This window comes from Arvicanthis niloticus, chromosome 4, assembly GCF_011762505.2.
Source record: "Arvicanthis niloticus isolate mArvNil1 chromosome 4, mArvNil1.pat.X, whole genome shotgun sequence".
NCBI lineage: Eukaryota > Metazoa > Chordata > Mammalia > Rodentia > Muridae > Arvicanthis > Arvicanthis niloticus.
The window spans coordinates 21,218,547-21,244,192 of NC_047661.1; the positions used below are offsets into that span (position 1 = coordinate 21,218,547).

General features: G+C 38.7%; 1 protein-coding gene across 1 annotated transcript in view; it reads right to left on the reverse strand.

The window, feature by feature from the left end:
• Positions 1-21,216, reverse strand: part of LOC117706820 (ankyrin repeat domain-containing protein 26-like) — a 32,550-nt gene extending 11,334 nt beyond the window's left edge. The window contains exons 1-9 of the mRNA XM_076932072.1: positions 21,159-21,216; positions 20,094-20,216; positions 19,239-19,305; positions 18,445-18,588; positions 15,102-15,294; positions 11,062-11,245; positions 8,884-9,021; positions 5,172-5,242; positions 4,738-4,831 (exon numbers count right to left, since the gene is read on the reverse strand). Coding sequence (XP_076788187.1) covers positions 4,738-4,831; positions 5,172-5,242; positions 8,884-9,021; positions 11,062-11,245; positions 15,102-15,294; positions 18,445-18,565 — 801 coding nt within the window. The 5' untranslated portion in view covers positions 18,566-18,588; positions 19,239-19,305; positions 20,094-20,216; positions 21,159-21,216. The remainder of the gene's footprint in view (positions 1-4,737; positions 4,832-5,171; positions 5,243-8,883; positions 9,022-11,061; positions 11,246-15,101; positions 15,295-18,444; positions 18,589-19,238; positions 19,306-20,093; positions 20,217-21,158) is intronic.
• Between the last annotated feature and the right edge of the window lie 4,430 nt (positions 21,217-25,646).

Genomic DNA, 25,646 nt, shown 5'->3' on the forward strand with positions numbered 1-25,646 from the left:
AAAACATGAAAATAATAATAATAATAATAATGAGATGATGCTACTGAATGGGAGGTGTTGCCATTTAAGGAAACAAAACAACTGGAACAAGTAGGATGCCTTAGACCTTTGGGTAGGAGTTCAAAGTGGCTAATGATTTTAGTTAACATTCCTAATTTTGAGAATATGTAGAAAAAACTCTCATTACTTTTAACAAATTTAATAGGCTTGGGGTACTATTACTGGACTTTCATTTTTCTGATCTATTAATACATTTCAGTATGACACGGATGTAAGAAGATGTCTTATGGCTCTCAGCTAACTCCTGATCAATAAATTGTCAAATTATGTGTATTAAAAATATAGTAAGAAAATGAGACTTGTCTAGCTATGAGATAGACAAATCAACACAATGGTTAGTGGTTCTTTTCAAAGATAGATTCATGTTTCAAAGGTGCATTCCCAGTGACTTATAGGCCACACATCCATATACTATATTCAGCTATAAATTTATGAATGCGTTAATCTTTTGTTGAGTATAGCACCTCTATGATCCAATCATTAGCTGGGGCACAAGCCTTCAACATACGAGGCTTGGGGTTGTGAGGATACCATCTGTCCAAATCACAACATTCTCCCTTTCTTCCTCTGGCCCTTAGGGGCTCATGTCCTTGTCATAATGCAAATACATTTCGTGTGCCTTCAAGAGTTCCAATGGCCTTTGTTAAATAGTTTGATTTCGAGATTCAAGTAAACTCTTAGCTATGAATTGAGCATTGTGCAAGGAATGCTGGGAAACAACCTCTTAGGCAGTCTTGTGTCACAAGTGTGTCCAGTTGTTCTTACTTTCTAAGTCTCTTTAAATGAATTACTCTCTTACTTGAGATGGTCTCACTATGTAGCCTTGTCTCACTATGTAAAGCAGGATGGCTTTGAACTCTAGAGATCTGCCTGCCTCTGCCTCCTGCATGCTGGAATTAAAGGTGTGAGCCATTGGGCTCTGCTCCTTGGCTCCTTTTTAAATGGTGCTTATCTCTGCAGAAACAGTGCCTTCCTTAACCCCAGCTTTTATACAGGCACGACTGACCAAACTGTAAGCTTATAAAAATTGTCCAGTAATCTTTTTGCTTCTAATTCTTAGTAAGCAGCTGGCCAAAAGCAAGTAGCAATAGTGATACAGCAGCCTGAGTGTCAGGCTTCCTAGGGATTCCTTCTTTCACCAGTTAAATGGCTTACCACTTTAAACTTGGCTTCATGTAGTCTTATAGCATAAGACAAAATGAGAACATGTTCTTTGCAAAAATGCAACATGAATGTCCTTTAGTCTAACCCACAATAGAATCCTTGTTCCTATTTGAAACCCCATGATCTCCGAATTCTGGTCTTCTCAGCTCTCACACAGAGTTCTCTTAAAGCATTCTATATGATAATTTTAAAACTCATTTTCAAATTCTTCACAAGTGCCTAAGAACCACATGGTTTGATTTTTGACACAGTGATTCTTCTTCTTCTTGGTGCTGATGCTCTAGTGGTCAGGACTCCCTGCCTTCACTTAATTAGTTGGAGGGAGAAGGGGAAGAACAGAGATTTATTTTGAATCATGATTTCAAAGATGTCAGTCCTTAATCACTTGACCCTGTCATTTGACTTGCTAAAATTGTCACAAGCCATATGAGAGGACCAGCACACAGACCTGTTATTTTAGGTCTGAAGTGAGGCAGAGTACCATGGCGGCAGGAGTGTGTTACAAAGAACACACTCAGAGGACTCTTGCTTCATGGAACAGAGAAAAGGGGGTGAGGCCCAGGATAGATGTGCTTCCAGTGACCCACTTTCTTCAATTAGACTTGGCAACAAATTCCTGGATGCATTACTCCTTTAATGGCATTAGTGCTATCATGGTCCTCTTTTCCCAGATATGTCTTCAGCATGAAAGTCCTTGTGTGCACAGGATAGGAGCTGGGAAGTGACTACATATCAACCCCCACACTGAAAATTATGAACTTACAATGGAATTGCAACAACCTAGTAACTGTGACCTAAGAAAACACTTAGTAGGAGCAAAGACTTCGTTATTCCAATTTAGTGTTCATATTGCGGACTTAGGATCTTAAGTTCTATAGGTCAAAGCATGAATGATAGAATGTTTCTCTTTAGGAAACAGAGTCTTAATATATGTGATTATATTGACATAATGAACAATGTCTTTTTTTCTGAGATTGGATAGTTAAGTGTTTGCCTAATGATCACAGATGAGTAAGAAATTTTTTTATAATATCCAAAGATCAAACCACTGTCCCCTGGGAGAAAGTGCTTATATAATGACTCATTCCTGATGAGATATGTAAGTTATCAAAATCTTGCTGAAAAAAATCTTAGATTAAAAATAGATATCCCAAATTCTAAATCAAATAACTACTTTATTATCACTTTAAAGGTTGCTCTAAAATCCATAGAGTCAAACACATGTTTGAAATGCACAGTTTAGGCTTGGTGTGTGGCTCAGTGCTGGGATGCTTGCTTTGGATCTGTAAGGTCCCAGGTTCAATCTCTATGCTACAGAAATCATAATAATGATAGTAGTAATCGTAGCTACTTAATAAAATAAATTTATTCCTTTTGTACACTGGACCTAAATTTCATACATTATTTACAATAGATAAATAATCCAGTAAGAGCAGCACTATTCATAATAATCAAAACACAGAAGACACCTACATGTTTTTTGGAGGATGACTGCCTAAAAATGTAGGCTGTACGAATTGGTATTAGACTTTTACAACATCTTTATTTAAAACTTATTACCCAGATCAGTAATTTTATGAAGTATCAAGAATTTTATACAGTAAACTTCTATAAACAGGACTACAATGTGTTACTAATATAAGTGAATGTATTGGTATGAACAAGAATATGTTTACCAATGAAAAGGTCCTACTAGCTAAAATTGTCACCAGCCATGCAAGAGGAACAGCACGCAGCTGTGGAATTCATGGAGGACAACCCACAGGTCAGCATGACGCTGGTGGGTGTGCCTTGGAGAGGCTGGCCCCGAGGACTACAAGTCCTGACAACCTCATACTGTTACGGCGCATCCCTCTGCTTGTTGCCTGCATGGTCATCATGTCCCTCATAATCTGTGAGCTGTGTGAAAACTCTAACAGGGTTCCAGCTCCTCACTGGGCAGTGCCATTGGTACTTAATAACAGTGATTGGTCTTTACAGTATTGCTGCTGGAACAGATTAATGATTCAGCCACCATCCTTAGAGGGAATTTAAAGATATAGATTGTCAGTAAAGTTAGGTTAAGATGTGTTGGGGGCCGACTTTTAGCAGAAAGCGGCTATCAGCTTTGCAGCCATCTTGAGCCATATACCCTGACATGAGATTTGGATTACAATAGCCTACAACAGCTGAGCACGCTCCGATAATCTTGGTTTAGATACCTTGAGATTAAAGGTGCGTGAGATTAAAGGTGCGTTGACTTAAGAGTATGACTTAGAAGTATAGAGATCAGAGTTAGAGACAAGACCTAAGGGCATGATTAAAGGTGTAACTTAGAGGTGTGGCTTAGAAGTAAGACATATAAAAGGCAGAGACAGACAGTAGAGACACAGACTATAGAGGGAGAATCAGACACATCAGACATTAGGTAGAGTCTCGCTCTTGCTGAACCCCGACCTGCACACCAGAGCGGCAGCTTGGGCCGGAATACAGTGGCCGCCCAAACGTGGGTCGGCCCGGGCCTCAACATTTTGCCTGGGCTGCGACGTTTTTTTGGCCGCCCCAACGTGGGGCTAGTGTGGACCCCAACAAAGATGTCTTTGTTAGTGGCTTTGCTATGGAGAGTCTTGGGGGAAAGTGTAAAGTTCAGAAAGGCACGTTTTTGATAGTTGAAGGAAGGGCTCACTGAGGTCAGAGGCGAGAACAATGACAGCCCAGCTATGGCTAGCTGGCGTGCCTTTCTTGCTAAAGATGGACTGGTGATCAAAGGAGATGATCAATTTATGGTATTCATTTTTGACCTCGGCTTCCTGATATTATCTAATGGAAAAAATGTTTGAATTAGGTGTGCACCCTGAGGATTTAAAGTAGAAATGACTGAAATATATATAAGAATCACTATATATATATATATGAATATATATATGAATATATATAAGAATCATAAATCTAAATATATATATATATATTTAAATATATATATATTTAGATTTGTGATTCTCTTAAGACTTTTTATAAAATTACCTTTTGAGATAAATACGAAAATGATTTATCCTTTCTTTCTAGCAGCACACTGCAGCCTGCCAGTAAGAGAACTGACTGAGAAAAACACATCCCTCACCATAACAAGTGACTTAGACATGCATGTATGTGGGTCCTTGGTAATATTATGTTTTTCACATGTAATACATAAAATGTTTAATCATGTAATGGTATTGTAATGTTTACTTATGTTCGTTGTAATCATTCACTTAAAGAAAAAGAGAATATAAGCACATTGTAATTGTTGCACTGCTTGAAAGATTTTGCTGAGGACTGTAAACTGACGGAGAAAAAAAATGAAGTCTCTGGAGCCTCATTTCATCCCCCACGTGTGTGTGAGCATGCACCTGCTTTACATTAATCGCTGGGCCCTCATCTCCCTGTTGGACCACCGAACTCACTGTTGGAGCTGGCCTCCGGCATGCAACATTCCTGATATTAGAGAAGTAAAACTTTCATTTAGTTATTGCAAGAAATAAGAGAATAACTTACCAAAAATTCACTAAGTAGCTTGTCCTTTAACTGTTCAATTTTCTCTGCTTGCTTTCTTACTGTAATTTTTAACTTGTGGTTTTCAAGTCCAAGTCTATAATGTACATTTTAAAATAGTTACTCTCACACGCCAATTTTAAAAAGCAACACACAATTTGTCAACACAGATCTTAAATAATAATTATTTCAATTCTTAAAAAATAAAAATTAAAAAATAAATGTAACATTTTCCAGCTTTGTTTTATGAATAATAAACCAAACTTATAAGTTTTACAAAACATTATTATACTACTAAACTGTACCCCAAGCCTAAATTGTATATTTCAAGTAAATTAAGAATAAGTCTCATAAATTGTCATGACTGGTTTAATTCTCATACCACACTATTTATTTGCTTTGTAAATACTCAAGTCATTTTGCATGCGGCCTTGTACTTTTGTATGCAGTCGTGCATCTTCTTAGTGCATTGGGCGGGCTGTATGTGTTGGTCCAGTGCTTCTTGTAACTAAAACAAACAAACAAAAAATCCTTTACTAACAATCTGGTATAAATGTACCCATTCTGGGTTTTGTACTAAAATATCAGTGGATACAGTAACCCTTCCACTGAAGACTATGTATAGATACTTTTTGTTGTTGTTACTGTAAAATTAGCTAAATTATAGATACAAAAGCAGTCCTCACAACAAAACACAGAGCTCTTATAATTCACAAAGCCTAAAAAACACTAATAGTCCTTTTAAAAGTTTGTTGTTTTGAGATAGGGTTTTTCTGTGTAGCCCTGGCTGTACTAGAACTCTCTCTGTAATATGCTTTCACTAGGACTGAACAAAAAGTATTGTTTTAAATTTATATATTATTGTATTAGTTACTTTATGTGTCACTGTAAGAGAATACTCTACAGAAAAAATGAGGGGGATTCATTTTGGCTCACTCATGGTTTGAGGAATACATTTCATCATGGTGTGTAAGGCACTTGATACTGGGTATGGCTGTGGGGAGGGGACCGAGGAAGCTGGCTCACATCCTGGCTGACCATGTAGTGAGGGGAATGCTAACACTTCATCTTTCCATACTGAGAATTGGGCTAGATCTTGTGCAGGCCTTGAGTTTGCAGTTACCGCCTCTGTGAGCTCATGCTTGCAGTGGCCCTGTCATGTCTGGTAAATGCCGCTTTGCTCTGGGTGGCAATTAACTTGGCTCTTACAATCTTTGTCCCTTTTCTGCAATGAGTTCTGAACCTTTAAGAGAGGGAGTGTGAAATAAATGTCCCGTTTAGAGCTGAGCATGCCCCCGTCTCTTACAGGCTGCATACAGACTGGTTGTACATCTCTGTGTTATTACCATCATCTACTGCAAGAAGAAACTCCACTTACAACAGTCTAAGGATTCTTTAGGCCCAAGCTACACATTCTCTCATAGTTTTCAAGCAAACTAGCTCCAAAGGCCCTTGAACCACGTGACTGGGTTTCTTACAGCAACAACCCCACATTTTGGTACCAATTTTCAGTTAGTTTCTTTCCTCTTTGCTGTGATATAAAATCTACCAAGATATAAAACTTGGGAGAAGAGAAATGTATTTTATTTCAGTTTTGTGGTGGGGAAGGCATGGCAGTGGGGGTTCAATGCATGGTAGCAAGAATCTGCTGCACAGCTTGCTGTGTGTCTATAAATCAGGAAGCAGAGTCATGTAACGAATCCAGGCCAGCCCATGTGCCTCAAGACCTCCCTCCTGGAACCTGCTTTCTTCATCCAGGCCTTGCTTCTTCAAGGTTCCACCGCTCATCACAACAGATCAAGTACGACACACATGAGACATTTTCCATTCAAGCCATAATAGCACTGAAAACAACGGAAAATGGATACAACCGAGGGAAACAAGACATCCCCCCCATGGTGAAAATTCAAAGTGTTGCATTCCAAAGATTACCTCCAGTGTGATCTGAAATGTTCATGCACATGTACATATAAATTGAGTCCTTAAGTTGATTGTTTATAAACAATGCCACAATAAATATGGCTGTGCAAGCCTCTGTATAGCATATGGTCTTGGATTTGAAGAGTTAATACTATCTTACAAACTGCCAAGCATATTTATTTACAATTTATTTAACAACATGAGACATGTAGCCTTGTACAGTGGCTTAAGCCTAGAACCCGAGCATTTGGGAGGATGAGGCAGGAGACTCACCATAAGTTCTAGGCTTACTCAGTTTATATATTGAGCTCCAGATCTACCGTGGCTGCAGCATTAGACCCTGTACTCCCAAGCAAGCAAGCAAGCAAGCAAGCAAACAAACAAACAAACAGAATAAGTCAGCAAGAGCAAAAGAAGAGAAATGGAGAGATATACATATTATACCAATACTTGATAAATGAGAGTTCATGGAAGTATTTTCAGTAACAGTCAGTATGGTGGTTTGAGTGAAAATGGTTCATACATTTAAATGTCTGCTGCCCAGTTGGTAGAACTATTTGGAAAGGATTAGGAGAAATACTATTCCCAGTCTTAGTCTCTTTGTCTCTGTCTCTGTCTCTGTCTCTGTCTCTGTCTCTGTCTCTGTCTCTCTCTCTCTCTTTCTCTGCCCTCTATGTCTTATGCTTGTGGATAGGAATATAAGCTATCAACTACTACTTCAGTGTCATGTCTTCTGCCATGCTCTCCACCAGGATGGTCATGGACTCACACCCTGAAACCGTAAGCCCTAGTAAAGTCTTCCTTTTATAAGTTGCCTTGGTCATAGTGCCTCTTCATAGAAAAAGAGACGTTAACTACAACAGCCAGCAGGCAGAACTTTGACATCTGTCAACCGCTGAATGGAGAAGTGCCACAGATACAGAATAAACAGAAGTGAAAAAGTACTCCCACTTGACAACACATCACACACATTACATTAAGAGAAACAAGCCACACAAGAAGGACTAATTCAATGGGACTCTATTTCTAGAACACAGAGAGTAAAGAGTCAAGAAACAGATTGGTGGGTTTCTAGCACAGGGGAAGAGGGAGGGACCAGTTTCTAGGGATTTCCCAGATAAGAATTTATGGTTTCTTTTCAAAGTCATAAAAATGTTCTAAAATTGCCTGTGGTGGTAGAAGTGGTTATGAACTCTGTGTGCATATTAAGAAACAGTGAGTTCTATATGTGAAATGTCGAAACTACATGGTACATCTGCAATATATGTAGTGCTATATCTACATAAAATTGCTTTCTAACAGTCCACTTGACAGAGTCTAGCTAATTTTCTTATTGATTTACTTATAGACATACGTACTACTCTTATTCCTACTATTTCTGTGCTTTAAAATGTCTAAAATAAAAGGGAAATGTCTCATCTTTCAAGCACTTTAAATATTTTTTTGAGAAAACTATAATGGCCTTTCTATAGAGTTAACCTGAAAAAAATGTGGAATAAATATATCCACTTCTGATTATTAGGGATATGCCTCCCTGAGAGAGTAAGTATATAGTGTGTGTGAAGACCTGGACTCCAGCCACAGTACTATTGAAATCATGATAAAGTCTTTGTTCTGGGTGAGACTTGGCAGTAAAGTGGTTCTCTGTCTACATTAGAGCCCACTTGTAGTGAAATAAAGAATTGTAGCACACTGTTACTCTTCTGGAAAGGAAAAAAATGATCATCTAAAATATGGTCTCTGTTGCCTATATTTTTCCCCTTTATCAAATGTTGAAACAAATAACCAAATGTCTCCATTAGCAGACTGAGAGAGAAATCAAGCCCTAAAGTGGAAGATACATTGTTACTAGCAAGGCTTTTGTGACCACCGAAAGATGAATTCTTATGGGAAATAACCAAAACCCTTTCTTGAGAGGAAGCAGTGTCAAAGGCATTATTCTATGCTGTCTAAAGCGGGACTTGCATGACATTTGGATGAGGTCACTATGAATGTCATCACTATGCTGTAGACAATGGACTTGAATTAACATTACTTTATCCAAGTTGCTAAGAAAAAAAGGAGCTATTTCCACATTAAAGTATGTGTATTATTATGGATATCCACATAGGATTTTGAAAAGTGCTCTGTAGTTTTCATAAGCCCTATAATTGTTTTTTTTTTTTTTTAACAAACCATGTACACATACAAATACATATACGGGGACTTGAAGGCAACTAAAGAAAATACCTTAGAACTAATTTTTTCTTGTGCAACTTTTAGCTCCTTTTGTTTGTGAAGGTTATTTACCAGAATCTCATCCTGTAAGATTCTGGCATTCTGCTCTTGCAAAAGTTGCCTCTCGAAGCAATTTCTTTCCTCTAAAACCTAGGGACACATTTAAAGACATTGTTATTCTGATACCTCATGGTAGGACACTTGGGGAAACTAGTCTAAAGCCATATTAATAGACAAACCTTGAAAAAGTGGGCAAAGAGCTGATAAAGCCGGCAAGAATCTGCCTCCTGCATGAATTACCCAAAATTTAATTGCATAAATGATAGCTACCCCTTTCAAGAGCAGAACCAAAAACTTGGTGCTAGGAACATAGCTTGGTTTGTAGAGTGCTTGCATGAGGTCCCTGAACCACTGTAAAACCAGACTTGTGACACCTGCCTGTGAGTCAAGGACAGGAGGTAGAGGCAGGACGATTAGGAGTTTAAGGTCATTTCAGGATACTTGTTGAATTCAAGAATACCAGCCTCAGGTGATACTTGAGGATGATAATGGAGGAAGAAAGGTGCAAATTGAGCTCTGAATGACCAGTGAAGGGCCTCAGGGTACCATCTTTGTCCTATACAAGTAGCATTATTTTATCATGCTGGAACGGTACTACTCTGTGCAGTGGTGTAATGGTCTCTAATGTTCTTCTCTTCAGCCCTTTGATCCCTCTGCTCCTACAGGTGGATCTCAAAGTGCACTTTCACCTAGAATCCATTGCAAACCCCTGACCCAGCTCCAGGAGCCCTCCTGACACACAAGGGTTCCTTCTGTCTTGGACCAACACCTCCTCCACCCCCCCCCACCACCCAGACTCTGCCCTCTTCAGCATGAGGCAGCTAGAGTTGTCATTGCCCCTCTCTGCCAGAAGTAGACTTAGAGGGACAGAAGTAGATAAGGAAAACAAAATTGTGCTCTCCAAGATGGAAGCCTCTTGTTCCAATAAGATACTGTGAGGAGAAACAGTGGTAAAGCACGGGAGAGGTATCTATCTATGTAGGACCACTGGGGTGAGGGGAAGACTTAGAGGTCCTATAGAATATTCAACCCAGAGTCTGTTTAGCAGACTCTCAGCCTCAGGGTCGCTCCCATACCGAGGGGTTCCTTTTGCTTTTTTGCTTATTCCATTGTTTGGACTTTTGTTGTTTTTCTAGATGCTCAACTGTTTGTTAGTTTAACCTAGGAAATGAGCTTGCCAGTTTCTTAGATGACTGCCAGTACTCGTGGTTCAATTTTTAACTTAAAGCCCTAAATAATATAGTTACTCACATATCACATAAGAACACACACAGTGTTCCTGCATTGAGACTGGGGCTGGCTGCCCTGTGGCTGTGAGGAAAGGACCCTCTGGTGTAACTCCTTCCCTAAATTAATGAATAGCACTTTGGTAGAGCCAAGACAGCATACATAGGGGACATAGACTTCTCATTAGCAGGGTCCGTGATGTACACAAAAACTGACTAATCCCTGTATACCCTACCTCAGGCTGCATTAAATTCTCTCCATAATACCCACGAAAGACAATGGCAATACAAATGGTCAGGGTAACACAAGGGTAGTTCTCTTTTGGAGCCTGCCCTACCCTTGTAAATTCTTTCTCAATTTTCCTTAATGAATTTGTGTTTTTCTTGTCTTCTTGTCCGCATTTCTTTATTCCTGTGGACATGAAACAACAGACTTGGAATCCACTGGCTCAGGGTGGCTCTGGACACAACTGAGTTTGCATGACCTAAGCCTCGTGGTAAGCCTAAAGATGGAACCAAGATGGTCTCTGTTCCGTTCACAGTAGCCATAAGAATATGATCACATTGATAGAACTAAGACAGTCTCCGTTCCATTCACAGTAGCCGTAAGAATATGATCACATTGCCCGGGAGATGAGTTAGGTGTGCCACGCTTCTGTGAGTGCACACTTTTGATGACTGCAGGATCAGTATGCCAAGCATATTTCTCAGATCATATCCCCATATGTAAGTACCATATGATTATATATTTATATTCAATATATATTCAAAGGGATAAACAATATTGGTGAAGCAAGAGTAAACTGTAATTTCAAACATATTTGATCGTATTTGATTACTTACTTATCACGAGTATAGACTGACACTCACTTGCAGCCTTACAAAATGTAAACAGTCCACTCACTTTATTAAGATTGTTTCTCACAGTCTTCAGGTCCACATCCAGTTCCCTAACACAAATTTCAAGTTTTTGTTTCACTTTAACTTCTTTATTATATTGCTCTTCTTTTTCTCTTAGCTGCTCCTTCATTTTGTCATAAACCCAGACTGCATTTTTTCTCTTCTCCTCTTCTTGTTTTAAAGCAAACCTACAGTTTAAAATGCTTATGTTAGGAATGCTTTTTGTTAGAAAATGTTTCTTTTGCCTGGCTTGTTGCATATTGGTTTATTCTTCTAAAGGTTCCAGGGTATCCCCAGCCTTCCTCTGAAGCATGCTTACTCTCTGTTGCCCCTTCCGATGTCTCCCCTCCATTTTCAGACACACACAAACTGGGTACAGATTTTTGAGCAGTTTGTCACCCCAAGACTAGTCAGGGAGAATGTCAAGTTGGACACCAGCAAAGACAGACACTTCAGTCACTTGGATCCACACACTCGAAATCTTATAAAATGTAAAGAAACCCAAGCAGAACCAAAATCAAGGGTTTTGTTTCTTATGGTGCACTGAAAGGAGAAAATGCTTTCTGTCTCATTTCAGTCTTTTCCCAATGGGCAACCCAGAATATATGAGTTTTTTGAACAACTTTATGTAGGTCATGCAGGGGACAGGCACTTTGGGCCCAGCCAGCTGTCACTGGACTCCACAGCAAATTTCCTGTCCAATGCAAACCACTGAGTTTTGCTTTACAGACGCAAATAGCTTTTACATGTACATTATATTGATAAATTGTTGTGTGCTGTTAAGGCTCACCAAGAAGCTGGAGATGAACTGGGGCTTCCCACTTCAGACGAAAGCATGTTTGTCTCAATCTGTTCTCATAAATCCCTATCCTGGGTAAGGCTGGCCCCTGACTTAGTGATGAAGACAAGGAGAACAACAAAGCAGCCTGAGGATACAAAGGTCCTATGTCCTTAGAGCAAGTGAGAGGTAAACCATTTCCAACAGACAGTCCCCTTATTTACCCACAAAAGATGTCTAAAGTAGAAACTATGTACTTTCTATTATAAATAGTAGAAATTCATTTTGGAATGGTCTTGGTTGTCACAGCAACAAAAAGTAACTGATGCAGACAAATACAAGGGACTGGAGAACTGGGACTACCACGCTATGTGGAGCCCAGCTGGCTACATGAAAAGCCCCAGATGGCAGACAAGAAGCTTCAGGATTTGGTGTTTGCCATACTGGATTTTGGCTTTGGTGTGGTGTCATTGTTCATTGCTATACCTTGAATCTTCCATTTTGGAATGGGACTGGTTTTTTTTTTTCATGACATATGTTTTGTGTCTATAACTTGTTCTTTATTTGTAAGGTCTTAAGAGTTAAGAGCCTTTGAACCTCCAGTCTTCGAACTGTTGATGTCTTCCTTCAGAGACTTGATGTTGGACTGAATTCATTTTATATAAGATGGTCATGACTATTATGTCTTTTCAATGTAAAATTGTTACAAAGTAGGATAACCCCAGCAGAGGGTCTGAACTAAATAAGTGTCCTGGTTGCCTTAATTGCTGACAGCAGGCCCTCTCTGATTATGGATGTGTGTACTGGCTAGTTTTGTGTCAACTTGACACAAGCTGGAGTTATTATAGAAAAAGGAGCTTCAGTTGAGAAAATGCCTCCATGAGATCCAGCTGTAAGGCATTTTCTCAATTAGTGATCAAGGGTGGGAGGGCCCACTGTGGGTGATGCTATCCCTGGGCTGGTAGTCTTGGGTTTTATAAGAAAGCAAGCTGAGCAAGCCATGGAAAGCAAGCCGGTAAGTAACGTCCCTCCATGGCCTCTGCATCAGCTCCTGCTTTCTGATCTGCTTAAGTTCCAGTCCTGACTTCCTTGGGTGATCAACAGCAATGTGGAAGGTGTAAGCTGAATAAACCCTTTCCTCCCCAATTTGCTTCTTGGTCATGATGTTTGTGCAGGAATAGAAACCCTGACTAAGACAGGATGGAAACTTCTGGTAACAACCTAGATAAGAAAGGGGTTGGCAGAAGGAAGATATGATGGCTATTCTTGGTTGTCAACTTGACTACATCTGGAATTAACTAAAACCCCAAAATGGAGGACTCACCTGTGGGTTATTTCTGCTTAAGATCTACTTCTAATGAGATCTTTGAGGTAGGAAGACAAAGCATTAATCCAGTTCTTTAATCCAGATTTAACCTGGGCCACAGCTTCTGCTGGCAGCTATGTAAGAATGTGGAAGAAGGAAGCTCTTGCAGTTTGCCTGCTTGCTCTCACCTTGCTAGCAAGGCCATACCTTCACTTCTATTAGAGCCCACCTCTTCCAGACTCAAGCACTTGTTTGTTTGCTTGTTTTTATTTTGTATATGTGTGGGCACATGTGCTGTAGCATGTGTGTGGAATTCAGATGACCATTCACATTGGTCAGTTCTCTTCTTCCCCATGTGGGCTCCAGTTCCAGGGATTAAACTCTCCTCTCTCTCTGTGTCTCTGTCTGTCTCTTTGTCTGTCTCTGTCTCTCCTCTCTCCCTCCCTTCTTCCCCCATAACCTCCTCCCCAGCTTTTCTCTTGATTCTGCCTCATCTATAACAGATACTAGGAGTGAACCTTCCTCCTATGGTGGAACATAGAACAATATTTGTCTCCTTTAGCACAAAATGTGGTTCTTACCCTGTTGGGAGCCGACTTTAAGCAGAAAGCGGCTAGAAAGAAGCTATCAACTTTGCAGCCATCTGGAACCATATATCCTGATAGAGATTTGTTTTTCAAAAGCCTACAACAGCTGAAGCACACTCTGATAAATATCTTGTTTATCCCACATAGCTTGTTTTGCTGTTTAGTGACCCCAGCTGCATGGTGCACGTGGTAAAATGTTTTCACCTGTGTTCCCCTGCGTGTGCTTATAAATACCTTGTAAGTGTGTGGTATATTCTGGTATATTTCCTTGTAAGTGTGTGGTATAGTGGTGGTGTAGTAGAGTAGGAGTTGTGTGTGTGTGTTGGAGACAGTAAAGGAGACTTGACTACAGATCCTCTGGCTTGTCTCTATTCTTCGAGTCTCTCCCCCTTCTTCCCCCAACTCTCTCTCTCTCTTGCTAGACCCCCGACCTGCGGAACAGAGTGGGCCGTACAGTTTGGCCACCCAACGTGGGGCAGCTTGGGCGTTACATTACCCAAAAGATGAATTATGACTGGAAGCTCTCCTGCAACCAAAAAAGGGAAAAAAAGAAAGAAAAAAAGGGAGAGGGGCACATCCGACTGACTTATTGAAAAACCTCTGATTGTGGAGAGCTAAAAGGTTGCAGACCCTGATTATCATAATTTATCTTCTGCTTTCTGGGCATCTGTGTGTTGCCCCTCTGTTTGCTTAAGCTAACACCCTGTTACTATTGGGTAAGATTCTTTTCAAAGGGAACCAACCAGTGGACTTCAACCCAAAGGCTAAGAATGTTATCAGACAGCATCTGTGGCCTATCGAAGATACTTGTCTGCTTTACATAATCTGGCTACTTAATGTCCCCACCAATGTATTTTTAAAATACCTTAATTTATGACTTTTTTTTTCTCTTACTATAAAAAGTCCACAAAATTGTGACCAACTTGGTATTTTGGGCCATGGCTACCTATGTCTGGCTCCAGAGTAAACTGTTATTCCCTTTGAGGTGATTGCTGAGTTTTTGTGTCAATGCCAAAATTTCATACTCTACAGACTACAAAAGCTGCTGTTGCTGATGCTTTTGCTTCTTTCTCCTTTCCCCTTTCTCCTCCCTTCCTCCTCGATCCCTCCTCTTCCTACTCCCCTTCTGCTCAATCCCTCCCCCAACTCTGCCTTCCTTCTCTTCCTCTTCTTCAGTGTTTCCCCAAGTATTCCAGACTGCCTTTGGCCTTGAATTTTCCTCTGCCCTGCAAGGACTGGAATTACACACACTACTGTAACCCACTGGTGTAGTCCTGGGGATAAGACCCAGGGCCTCACATATGCTAGCCAAGGACTCCACTGCTAAACTGACCCTGTAACCCTTAGACATTTTAGAAATGGAGATGTCATACCTTACACTGCAGAGTTCTTGTTCTTGTTCAACTTTTTCACGTTCTGAGTCTGCAAGCTTCTTACAGAGTCCACTGACTTCATTCTCCACTGCTTGAAGTTTCCCTCGAAGTACTTTGCAGTGACCATTTTTCAGTTGTATTAACCTTTTATATGAATGAATTGCATTCTGGATTTTTAATAGGCTAACAGAATCTGAATCGGGGAGAAGGCAATATGGGAATAAAGTATGAGAGTGTTTTTTTTTTTTTATATGAATGAATGTATGTTGTCCCATTCCTCCATTCAATACTGATAGGAGGCGGGAAAATTACTTTTGCATCTACATAGCACAATAAGATAACTATGCTTAACATTAAATATCTTAAAACAGCGAGTAGAGACAATTTTCAATGTTCTCACAGCAAAGAAATGACAAATATTTGAGGTTATAGACCTATAAAAACTATGTCTTAATAATTATACATACAGTGCACATTTACTGAAATGCTATGCTGAGCCCCATAAATACAAGTAAAGATACTTTCCTATGTGTTAGCTAAAATGCTATTTCACAAAGTGAATATTATTTTTTAAAATATCTGACATACAAATAAAACTTCTACAATATAGAAATTGCTCCAACGTTCTGTAGTATAGGGAGTGTCTGGGTGTTCAGCAGTCTCTATAAATTGGCTAAGTTTTAGAAGCTATGCTTTGTGCTTCCCATAATTTTAGTTAACTCAGCCATTCTGGATTTCTGATGGGGTTGAAAACTTATAGTCTCATAGCCAATCCTGGCTATTTACCTTGAGAGAAAAGATTTGAGTGGATGGTTTTCAGCTAACATTCATTCTAAAGCCAAGGAAAAAGCCAGGTTCAGAACTAAGTGTTTTAGTTAGGAGCGATGACAGAGGTTCTGGTTAGTCAACAAAATGATGGACTGGGTTTTAGGACTATCTTGTACCTCACTGGTACAAATTGGCATAATTATGCTCTAATTGTATTTTGAAAGAAAAGTTTTATTTTAACAGGAAGGGTGATATGTAGGAGGAGCTAAGGTGGGAGGAGTACCGAGAGGAAGAGAAGGAGTAAGGAGAGGAGGAGAAGGAGAGGAGAAGCTAGGTGATGAGAGAGAGAGAAAGAGGGGGGACATGGAGGCAGTTGTTCACATGTCTCCACCAGTCAAAGATAGTTGATATATCTAGGTTGGGTATTGGGTTACACTTCTGATTGAGCCTTACCAAACTTATAAAGCCTTTGATTAACATTTTTAAAAAGTGTATAAAAGCAAAAAGGGGGCATGGGACAGGGATTTTCAGGGGGAATGGGGATGGCATCTGAAAGGTAAATAAAATATCCAATAAAAAAATAATAAAGAATGTCACAATCAGCTAAAATAAGTCATTATGTATCAATAAACAGCTAACCAGTCAAAAAAAGAAATATCCACTACATGAAATATATGTATGTATATGTATGTATATATATATATCATATATATAATAATGCACAAAGACATGGAAATATTAATAACATGAAAATATAAAATGTTACCCATGGAAATAAATGCAAACTATTGCTTAGTAGTTAGAAGATTTACAAAGATGTCAATGCTCGACAGTCTAATAGTAACAGGACCACAAACTTTATTTTTAATTGGCAAGCTGATTTAAAAATGTGCATCTACATCAATGGCTAGGTACCTAATGAGTATATTCAAAGGCTTATGTCTAATCTTTACCACTACACAAAAGCAAACACAAGTAAAATGAACCTACCAAAAAACCATATGGAAATGCAAAAGATCTAGACTATAAAAATTACCCTGAAAAAAAAAAAAAAAACTCATCAAGAACAGGGGTTGGTTTAAAATATAACAGATACAGTGATCAAAACAGTGTGACACTAATATAAAGAAAACCAAATAAATCAGTGAAGACCAACAGGATCTACAGGAACAAGTTGAATATTTGAAAAATAAGCTACTTTGTTACTTTGTTAGGGGGCGCAGTGAGCGCACTGGGGAGAGAGGAGAGTCCACAGTATGTGCATCAAGAACAACTGCATGTCGGCAACCACAGGATGTGCTTGACCCATATCCTACACTGCAAATAAACTCGAAATGGACCCCAAACTATAAGACTTCTAGTCAAAGACTGGGCTAGATGAAGATTTATTAGATATTATTCTGAATCAAAAATCTATAACAACAAAACTTCAATTGGGTTTTATAAAAGTTGAAACTCTTACTCCATGTTACTAAGGTTAAAGGATGTAGTTGAATGTTAGACTGCTTGCCTATCATGTGTGGGTCCCTGAGTTTATTCTCCAGCACAAGAGAAAAGACATTACCTAAGATAGTCTCAAGAGAGTACATAAGCGACCCTAAAACTGGAGTGAGGAAAGTCCTATCAAAAAGTACAGCTTTAAAAAGAACACATATATAACAATGTTAAAAATCAAACAATCTTATTTTTATTTGGCAAAAAGCCCGGGGCTGACAGTTTCCAAAGAAAACATACAAATGTAACTAAGCACACGGAGAAATGTTGAGCATTACTATTGACCTTTACATACATGTGTTACATGTATCACAATACAGGGAAAACTTAAAAACAGCTGACAGTATCTATGCTTGTGAAAGACGGGACTGGAACATGGTCCAAATATTGATACTGTTTGTGATCTCATAAGTGATTATGAAGTGGGAATGGAAAGAGTATTCTAAGTGGTAGATTTGTTACTGTCTTGGTATGTTGACTAAATGAGTTTAACATATGCTGAAACTTTTCAAATGGTACACTTTGCACATGTGCATTCATTCACAGTGTATTGAAAAAAACCTCAGTAAAACTATAGAAAACAAAAAGGCCCCATTACAAGAACAAGCGTCTGAGGCAGAGGATGGGTATATGGACAGGAAGTATACATGAATGTAGAGCAACAGCTGGTCTTAACATGATAGCAAGGTGTTAACATGATCGTATCTTAACTGTTAACAATGCCTGATTCGGATTGTGAAGTAGACTCTGGTCTCAAGAGATGGGTGAGGTTAGCAGAGAATCAATTCCTGCTAAGGCATTCCAAGGGATTCCAAATATACAAGGCAGAGACAAAGATAACCTGAGCTAATCATAATAAACACTCGAGAGAGAAATTGGTTTTAAGAAGACAGGGTGTGTCACCCACACTGAAAAAAATAACAGTAGGAATAAAATTTCTGGCTAATAGTGTATGGTTCTCTTTCTTCTTTAATGTATAGCATGTCTCCAATATGGCAGCACCAAGATGCATCGGTGCTCTTAGGTGCCATGCTAAGCAGTGTGTAGAACTGCTGCTGATCTTTATCCACAGGAGACTTACCTTTGCATTCCAGGCTAAGACGTTTAATTAGCTTCAATATAGCTTCATAATTAGGGCAGGAAGACCTGCCATAGTCTGAGGCTGTTTCAGATGACTGAGTTAAGTCATCAAAATCTTCCATAGCAGGCAGGTTTTCTCTTTGTCCTTTAAAACAAGTCATACCAATTCAAAGTGTACTTTAATATCTTTTACCACATGCTATCCAAACAGAAGAGGCAAATGACAATCATTTTATATAATTGGAACTGCGGGGATTTCGGAAAAGAACTGATGTTTTGTCAGAAGGAAACTATCCATGGGCCAATGTTTCTCAGTTTTATTTTAAAAGTTAAATGACTTCACATCACAACAGAATCTGTATTTTCGCCTTATCTTTTAATATTACTGTATTAGTATGTATTAGTGGTACAAAATAAAAGGGTTCATTATGACATTCCATACATGCTTATATATTTTGATCATATCCATCTATTTATACTTTTAAAAATGATTTATGCATTTGTGTATTTTACATATACAAGTGCTCACTATTCATGCAAACCGGAAGAAATTAGACCCCATTACAGATGGCTGTGTGCTACCATGTGGTTGCTCAGGACCTCTGGAAGAACAGTCAAGTGATCTCACCACTGAGCCATCTCTCCAGCCCCCACTCTCTATACCTTTACCCTCTCTCCCATTTCCTCTTTCCTTTCCACGTCCCTGGAAGCTTCTGTTTATTTTTAAAATGCATCATTTTGCATCTTATAATGTTTTAATGAAATATTATTTTGCTTATTTTTATAGCAGCTTACATCATTGCCCTCAGTGTTGCTCCTTGGGATTCCAAACCATAAAGTCCTTCTAAGACAGATAATAAATCTGTAAAACACAGAAGAGTATCTGTACCTGTTGTCATCTGTGCATAAAATAGTCACATTTTTTATTTATCTTGTTCATAAAGTTTACAAATACAAACCATTTCATACAAGAATGATTTTATTATTTGTCCCAGAGATAGTATTTACAAACTATTAAAAAAAAAATGTCAGGGTGGCATACCTGTCATGGAAAGGGACATTAAGGGATAAAAGGTATGACTATTAATAATATAACAATTAAATTTAGATCAAACTTCAGTCTAAGCAAGAGGAAAACAGTTACTTTGTTAAATAAAAATACACCAGGTATTCTGTTGTTATTGCCACTTTTTATAGAATATGTTTTTATAGAATTAAACTTAATTTGGAAAAATATTACTCAAATCCTTATATGGGGAAACCTTTTTTTAACTGATAGGCATTAGCTTTCTTGGGACCTATTATGTAATTACTATGTGTTATTCTAAGCATTGGGCATGTGTTGAATTCACTTCAGTCCTCACAGAATTGTGAGGTAGGTTACACATTAGTTATATTATGAAGAGATGAATTAGAAAAATTCCTAGGGTTCTGGGCTAGCAAGATGGCTTAGCAGGTAAATGCACTCACTTACTCCCTGCCAAGCTTGAGGACCTGAGTTCCCCAGGCCCCACAGGGTGAAAGAAGAGACCTGACTCCACAAGTCATCCTCAAACCGACATACATGTGGTGAGTGGCAAGCGTGTGTGTCCCCCCCCCCATCAATCAATGTAATAAAAAATTTAAAAAGAGAAAGCTGGAATCACTTACCCAAGCCATTCAGCAGCTCAGTGGCTAAACTCAGAAATCTCCACCCAGGGATTCTGACTCCACAGCACGTGTTGTGAATGTAGTATCTCCAATTGTGTTCAAGTCTTATACTGGCAGATGAATCTATATTATCACCCATATCTTATTAAAATAGATAACTTGTGAATCTTGTAAATATTTGTGTATGTGTTGTGCGCGCACATATGTGTATACGCATCTTTCACCTGTATGTAGCCTAGCCACCACGTTAAGCCGGGAACCCGACGTGGGTCCCCAGGAAGAGCAACAAGTGCTGTTAACCATCATACCACTTCTCCAGCCCCTTTAATTATTTTTAAATGTTACATGTGTATGTGTGCCACGTGCATGCTTGGTGGCCAGGGGAGATCATAAGAGGGCATTGCGTCCACTCGAACTGGAGTTACAGGAAGTTGCCAGCTGACGTGAGAATGCTGGGAAACCCCCCACCCCCACCCCCACCCCCGCCCCCGAGTCCCAAGTGCTCCTAACTGGTAACCTTACTGCACCTTCTACCTTTTTTAAGAGTCAGAGTTCCTTGAACCTGGAGTGCACCGTTTGTCTGGCTTTAGTCCTGGGAACCCTCCTGCCTATGTCTTCGAGTGTTGGGCTTTTTTGCGTCCTGTGGACCCAATCTCAGGTCTAATGTTGGCAAGCACTTTGCCCACTGAGTAATATCCTCACCCCCAAATCTTGAAAATATTTTTTAAAGTAAAATGACAGTAAACATAGGTAATTTGTGGACGCTCACTGTTTTTCCCCCAAAGGAAATTCCTCAATTGACCTGTACTTAGCTAATTACTCACCAATCTACAAGCATGCATCGAACAAGCCTAGGTTAGTGATGCTGTCGGTGCTTTGGATCTCATGGTCTGTGATTGACTATACTTTACCTTTTGGAAACAACCGTCTCTTTCCCTGGAATCTAAACAATGGTTCAACTGATACACTTAGATTTTGGAGTAACTTGCAAAATCACAACTTTGGATTCATATCAGCGAACTTTACAAGTTTTTCTAAGATTGTATATCAGCCCTTATTTCTCACCTCTTCACCGAAAATACAAGACCTCACAGTGATCCATGTCCTCTTTCCAGGAGGGTTCAACCGTCCCGTGGTGGCCTCGTGGGGATTATGGCTAGGCGCAGAGGCCTCTGGGAGTCGTGGGCAGCACATGGTCTGTGGTCTTTGGTAGTCGTTGCACCCTGTGTTGTAAGGGGATCAAATGTAGCAAGTTTGTAAAAAATTATTCAATATTTTCCTTGTTAGTACAAATATTTACTGCATGAGAATATTATTTCTATATTTACTTAAGCTTTATGGATAAATGGTTGGATTTTTTTTAAAAAAGTACCAAGTGGCATGCTTATCTCTTCGCTAGTTTCTTAATGTGATTTTTAACAAATACAAAATAATTGAAATAATTCTGTATATTAGCAGATTATAATGGTATCAACCTAAAAATCGGCAAAAAGAATACAGAAACGTAAAAACAAAGAACTGGAACAATAAACATTCTGAATAAACAGTAGATCTTAAAGAAAGCAGGAAGAAAGTTTTTTAATTCTAGAGTTAAATGAGAAAGAAAACAGAAGTAGATACAGGAAAGTTAGTTCTAAGTGAAAAGCTCATAGTTATGTTCACCCATATGGGAAAAAAAAAATCAAAGAAATCTCTAATAACTTAAAGTACCTCCAGGTCTTAGAAACACAAGACAACTCTTAAAAGATGGAAGGAAGAGAATCGGTGTTTAGGACTAGCCTCTTCTTGATTACAGGGTGATTTTAAAGTTAACCTGAGCTGCCTGAGAGACTGTATCAAAAGCAACAACAAACAAAAGGAGCGTAAAAACAAACAAAAAAACAAACAAAAAAACTAGTAGAAAGAAAGTAGTGAAGATTAGGGCAGAGATGAAGGAAGTGGAGGTGGAGAGAACAGTATCAAAGCGTCAATGAAACATAGTTTCTGTTCTTTGATACAAACAAGATGGAAAAATGCTTTATCTAACTAACCAAAGGAGAGAAAGAAGATCTGTTAATAAAATTAGATAAGGAAACATTGACTCCACAATAGATACTAATGAAATCCAGAATTTTGTTTTTGTTTGTTTGTTTGTTTGATTGTTTTTTTTTTTTTGTTTTGTTTTGTTTTTAGCTTGATATAAGCTAGGGTTGTTTGAAAAGAGAGAATCAGAATTGAGAAAATGCCTTCAGAAGATAGGTCTGTAATAAAGCTTGGAGCATTCTCTTAAACATTGATTGATGTGGGTGGCCCCAGCTCATGGGGGCTGGTGCTAGCCAAGGGCATGTGGTCCTGGACTGTGTAAGAAAGCAGACCGAGCAAGCCAGTAAGCAGTGTTCTTTCATGGCCTCTGCATTAGCCCCAGCCTGGAGGTGCCTGCCTTAACTTACTGTCCTGACTTCTCTGAGAGATGGACTACAAGATATAAGTTGAAATAAGTCCCCTTCTCCCAAGTTGCTTTTTGTCATGACATTTTTATCAGAGCAATAGACACTGAGACATTTAGTCTCTTTAAAATATACAATATCTCTAAAAAGCAAAAATCTCTCTTTTGTGATACAAAATGAATTAGTGCTATATAGTAAATTGTTTCCTTCATTAAATTTATTCTGATTTTGTTTCTTATAGTTAGTTTTAATTGAAAGCATTTTCATATATGTTTTGATCAGTTACTCTTCCCCAGTTCCTCCCAGATCATCTTTCTACGCACCCAACTTTATGTTCCTTTTCTATTTAAAACAAACAAAAACAAGAAACACATACATAAAGCCACAAATACAGAAATCAAAACAAACAAGAGAAAGACCAAAAAGATAACAGCAAAAGCCCCCCAAAAAAGCTATATGAAGCAAAAAAAAAGTTGACAGAAGTACTGTTGAGTTTGTTTTTGTTGGCCAACTACGCTTGAGCATGGGGCCTACCACAAAGTGTGACTAATACATCCAGTGAGAATTCATTGGAGAAAACTGATTTATTTTTTCTTCACAAGTAGATATCTATTGCTTATAGTTTCTTGAGTAGGAGTGGGAGCCTATGTCTGCTTCCTTTTCTCACTGCTGGGATTTCATCTGGTGGGTTGCTACAATTTTTGTGAGCACATAGATAGATAGATAGATAGATAGATAGATAGATAGATTAGATATATCTATATATGTATATATACATATATACATATATCTATATATCATGCTATATCTGTAAGACACTGTTTTTTAAGAACCATCACCTCTTGCCTACAGATAATCTGATGGAGGCATTTTCTCAGTTGAGGTTCTTCTTCCCAGATAACTCTAGCTTATGTCAAGTAAAAAAATAAACTGTTATGGGGTCTGCTTAAATCCAGCCTAACTCAAACAAACAGTAGGTCAATGCAGATGACAAAAATTTATTGTAATCAAGCCACTACTGATTGATTAAGGCTGCAGAACAGACTTGGGAGCTAAACTGCAACAATGAGCCAGAATTTCACAGAATATTTAAGCTTAAGATATAATAAAAATCTGTGCCAAGTTATTGTTACATTTTTTTCCTACCAATAAGGATAAGAGTTTATTCCTGAGCCTGGGAATATGAACTTAGTTTACCCCTACCAGCAAGATGGAGTTGTCTTTGAGATGGCTAGACTCAAATAACTGTCTCCTTACAAGTTGTCCCTGAGATAGCTTGACTCAGACAACTCTTTCTTTCTGAACAACAGAACTGTTCAGCTTTTGGGTGTTGGTAACCTTACTCTTCCTCAATGCTTTGCCTCAACGCTTTGGGGCTAAGTGCTCTGGTCAAGAGAGAGAGTGTGTGGGGCAAGCGACTCGAAGAATGGAGACAAGACAGGGTGTGATTCAGTCTCTTCTATTTTCTCAAGTCTCTCTTATTGAAGGGAATTCTGAGGTATGTATATACACAAGCAGGAGAACACAGGTGAAAACACTTTACCACGTGCACCATACAGCTGAGGTCACTAAACAGCAAAACAAGCTATGTGGGATAAACAATATATTTATCAGAGTGTGCTTCAGCTGTTAAAGGCTTTTGACAACCAAGTCTTTCATCAGGGTATATGGTTCCAGATGGCTGCAAAGTTGATCTAGCCGCTTTCTACTAAAGTTGGCTCCCAACATTTGGGTAGTTTCTCCTTATGATTAAATGGATTCTTGAAACAAAATGGCAGTATTTAAAACAAATTTCTTTTGCTTGTTCCCAACAAAACTAATAAAACATAAAAATAAAAATGAATAGAAAAAACTAATCATAACAGAAAGGAACACTACCAAATACATTTGTAAAGCCAGTTTTACCCTGATACTAAAACTGAAAGAAAAAAAATCAACAACAACAACAACACCCCTATACATCATTATTCCTGATGAACAGACATACAAAGATTTCAGTATCTTCCTTCAAGGTCCGGGTAACATCATGGAAGATGAAGTGGAACGACTGTGTGAGCCAGAGGTTGGAGACCAGGCTATGGAATCTCTTTTCCAGTGTGCCATGGCTGTTGCAGCCACAAACAGAGAGCAGTTGTGGCTGCCTTCTCAAGAAAGAGATTCACAAAATGAGGCCCCATCCCTTTCTGAGGAGCTTTTGAGAGTTAAATGTTTGCTGGGGGAGGGGCAAAACTTCTCTTGAAGATGTAGCCGCTGGTAGTAAATTTTTGTAAAACCAACCCTATTTATATTTAGTGAGAGAAACAAACACACAAAAGACCTAAGGTAGACAAGAGAATAGACAGGAAAAGTAAAGGGCCAGTGAGAGTGGGACCAGAGAGGGGGAATGAGGGCAAGATGAAAATAAAAGGTAGAAAACAAATTAAGTATAACATGTTCAAAAACTAAATTCAACGACACACTAAAAAATCCATACACTATGACCAACTTACTTTCATTCCAGAGATACAGATAGTTCAAAATATGCAAATCAACAAATGAAATAGACATTTAGGCTCAACTACAGAGGTCCCTCAAGCATCTGAATAGCTACAGAAAAGGACTTTGGAAGATAGCAACATCTCTTTTTCAGTCTTGAAGAAACTATCAAGGAAACATAACATCATAAGTGCTATATACGGCAGACATGTTGCAAATATTGTGTTAAATGAGAAAATACTGAGCTCATTTCCTGTAAAGCCTGGACCAAGTGGGAAGATAGTCTTTCGACGCTCATTCAGCAAAGTGCTGACATTTTATCAAGATCAAGGGAATGCCATTAAAGGGAGACAAAGAGAAAAAAATTAGATCACCTCTTCTTGCAGAAAATATGATTCTATACTTAAAAAGTCTTAAGGAATCCAGCAGAAGTTTCTTAAGTCTGCTAAGCACTTTCAGCAAAGAAGCAGGATACAAAGCTACCATGAGGAACCAGTGAATTTTTTGTTTTAAAAGGCCTTTTTACTTATTGAAAATTTCATACATTATATTTTGATCACATTCTTTCTCCGCCTCCAACTCCTCCCAGATACACCCTACCACCCTACTGTAACCAATTTCACATTCTTTCTCTCTTAAAACAGACTCAGAA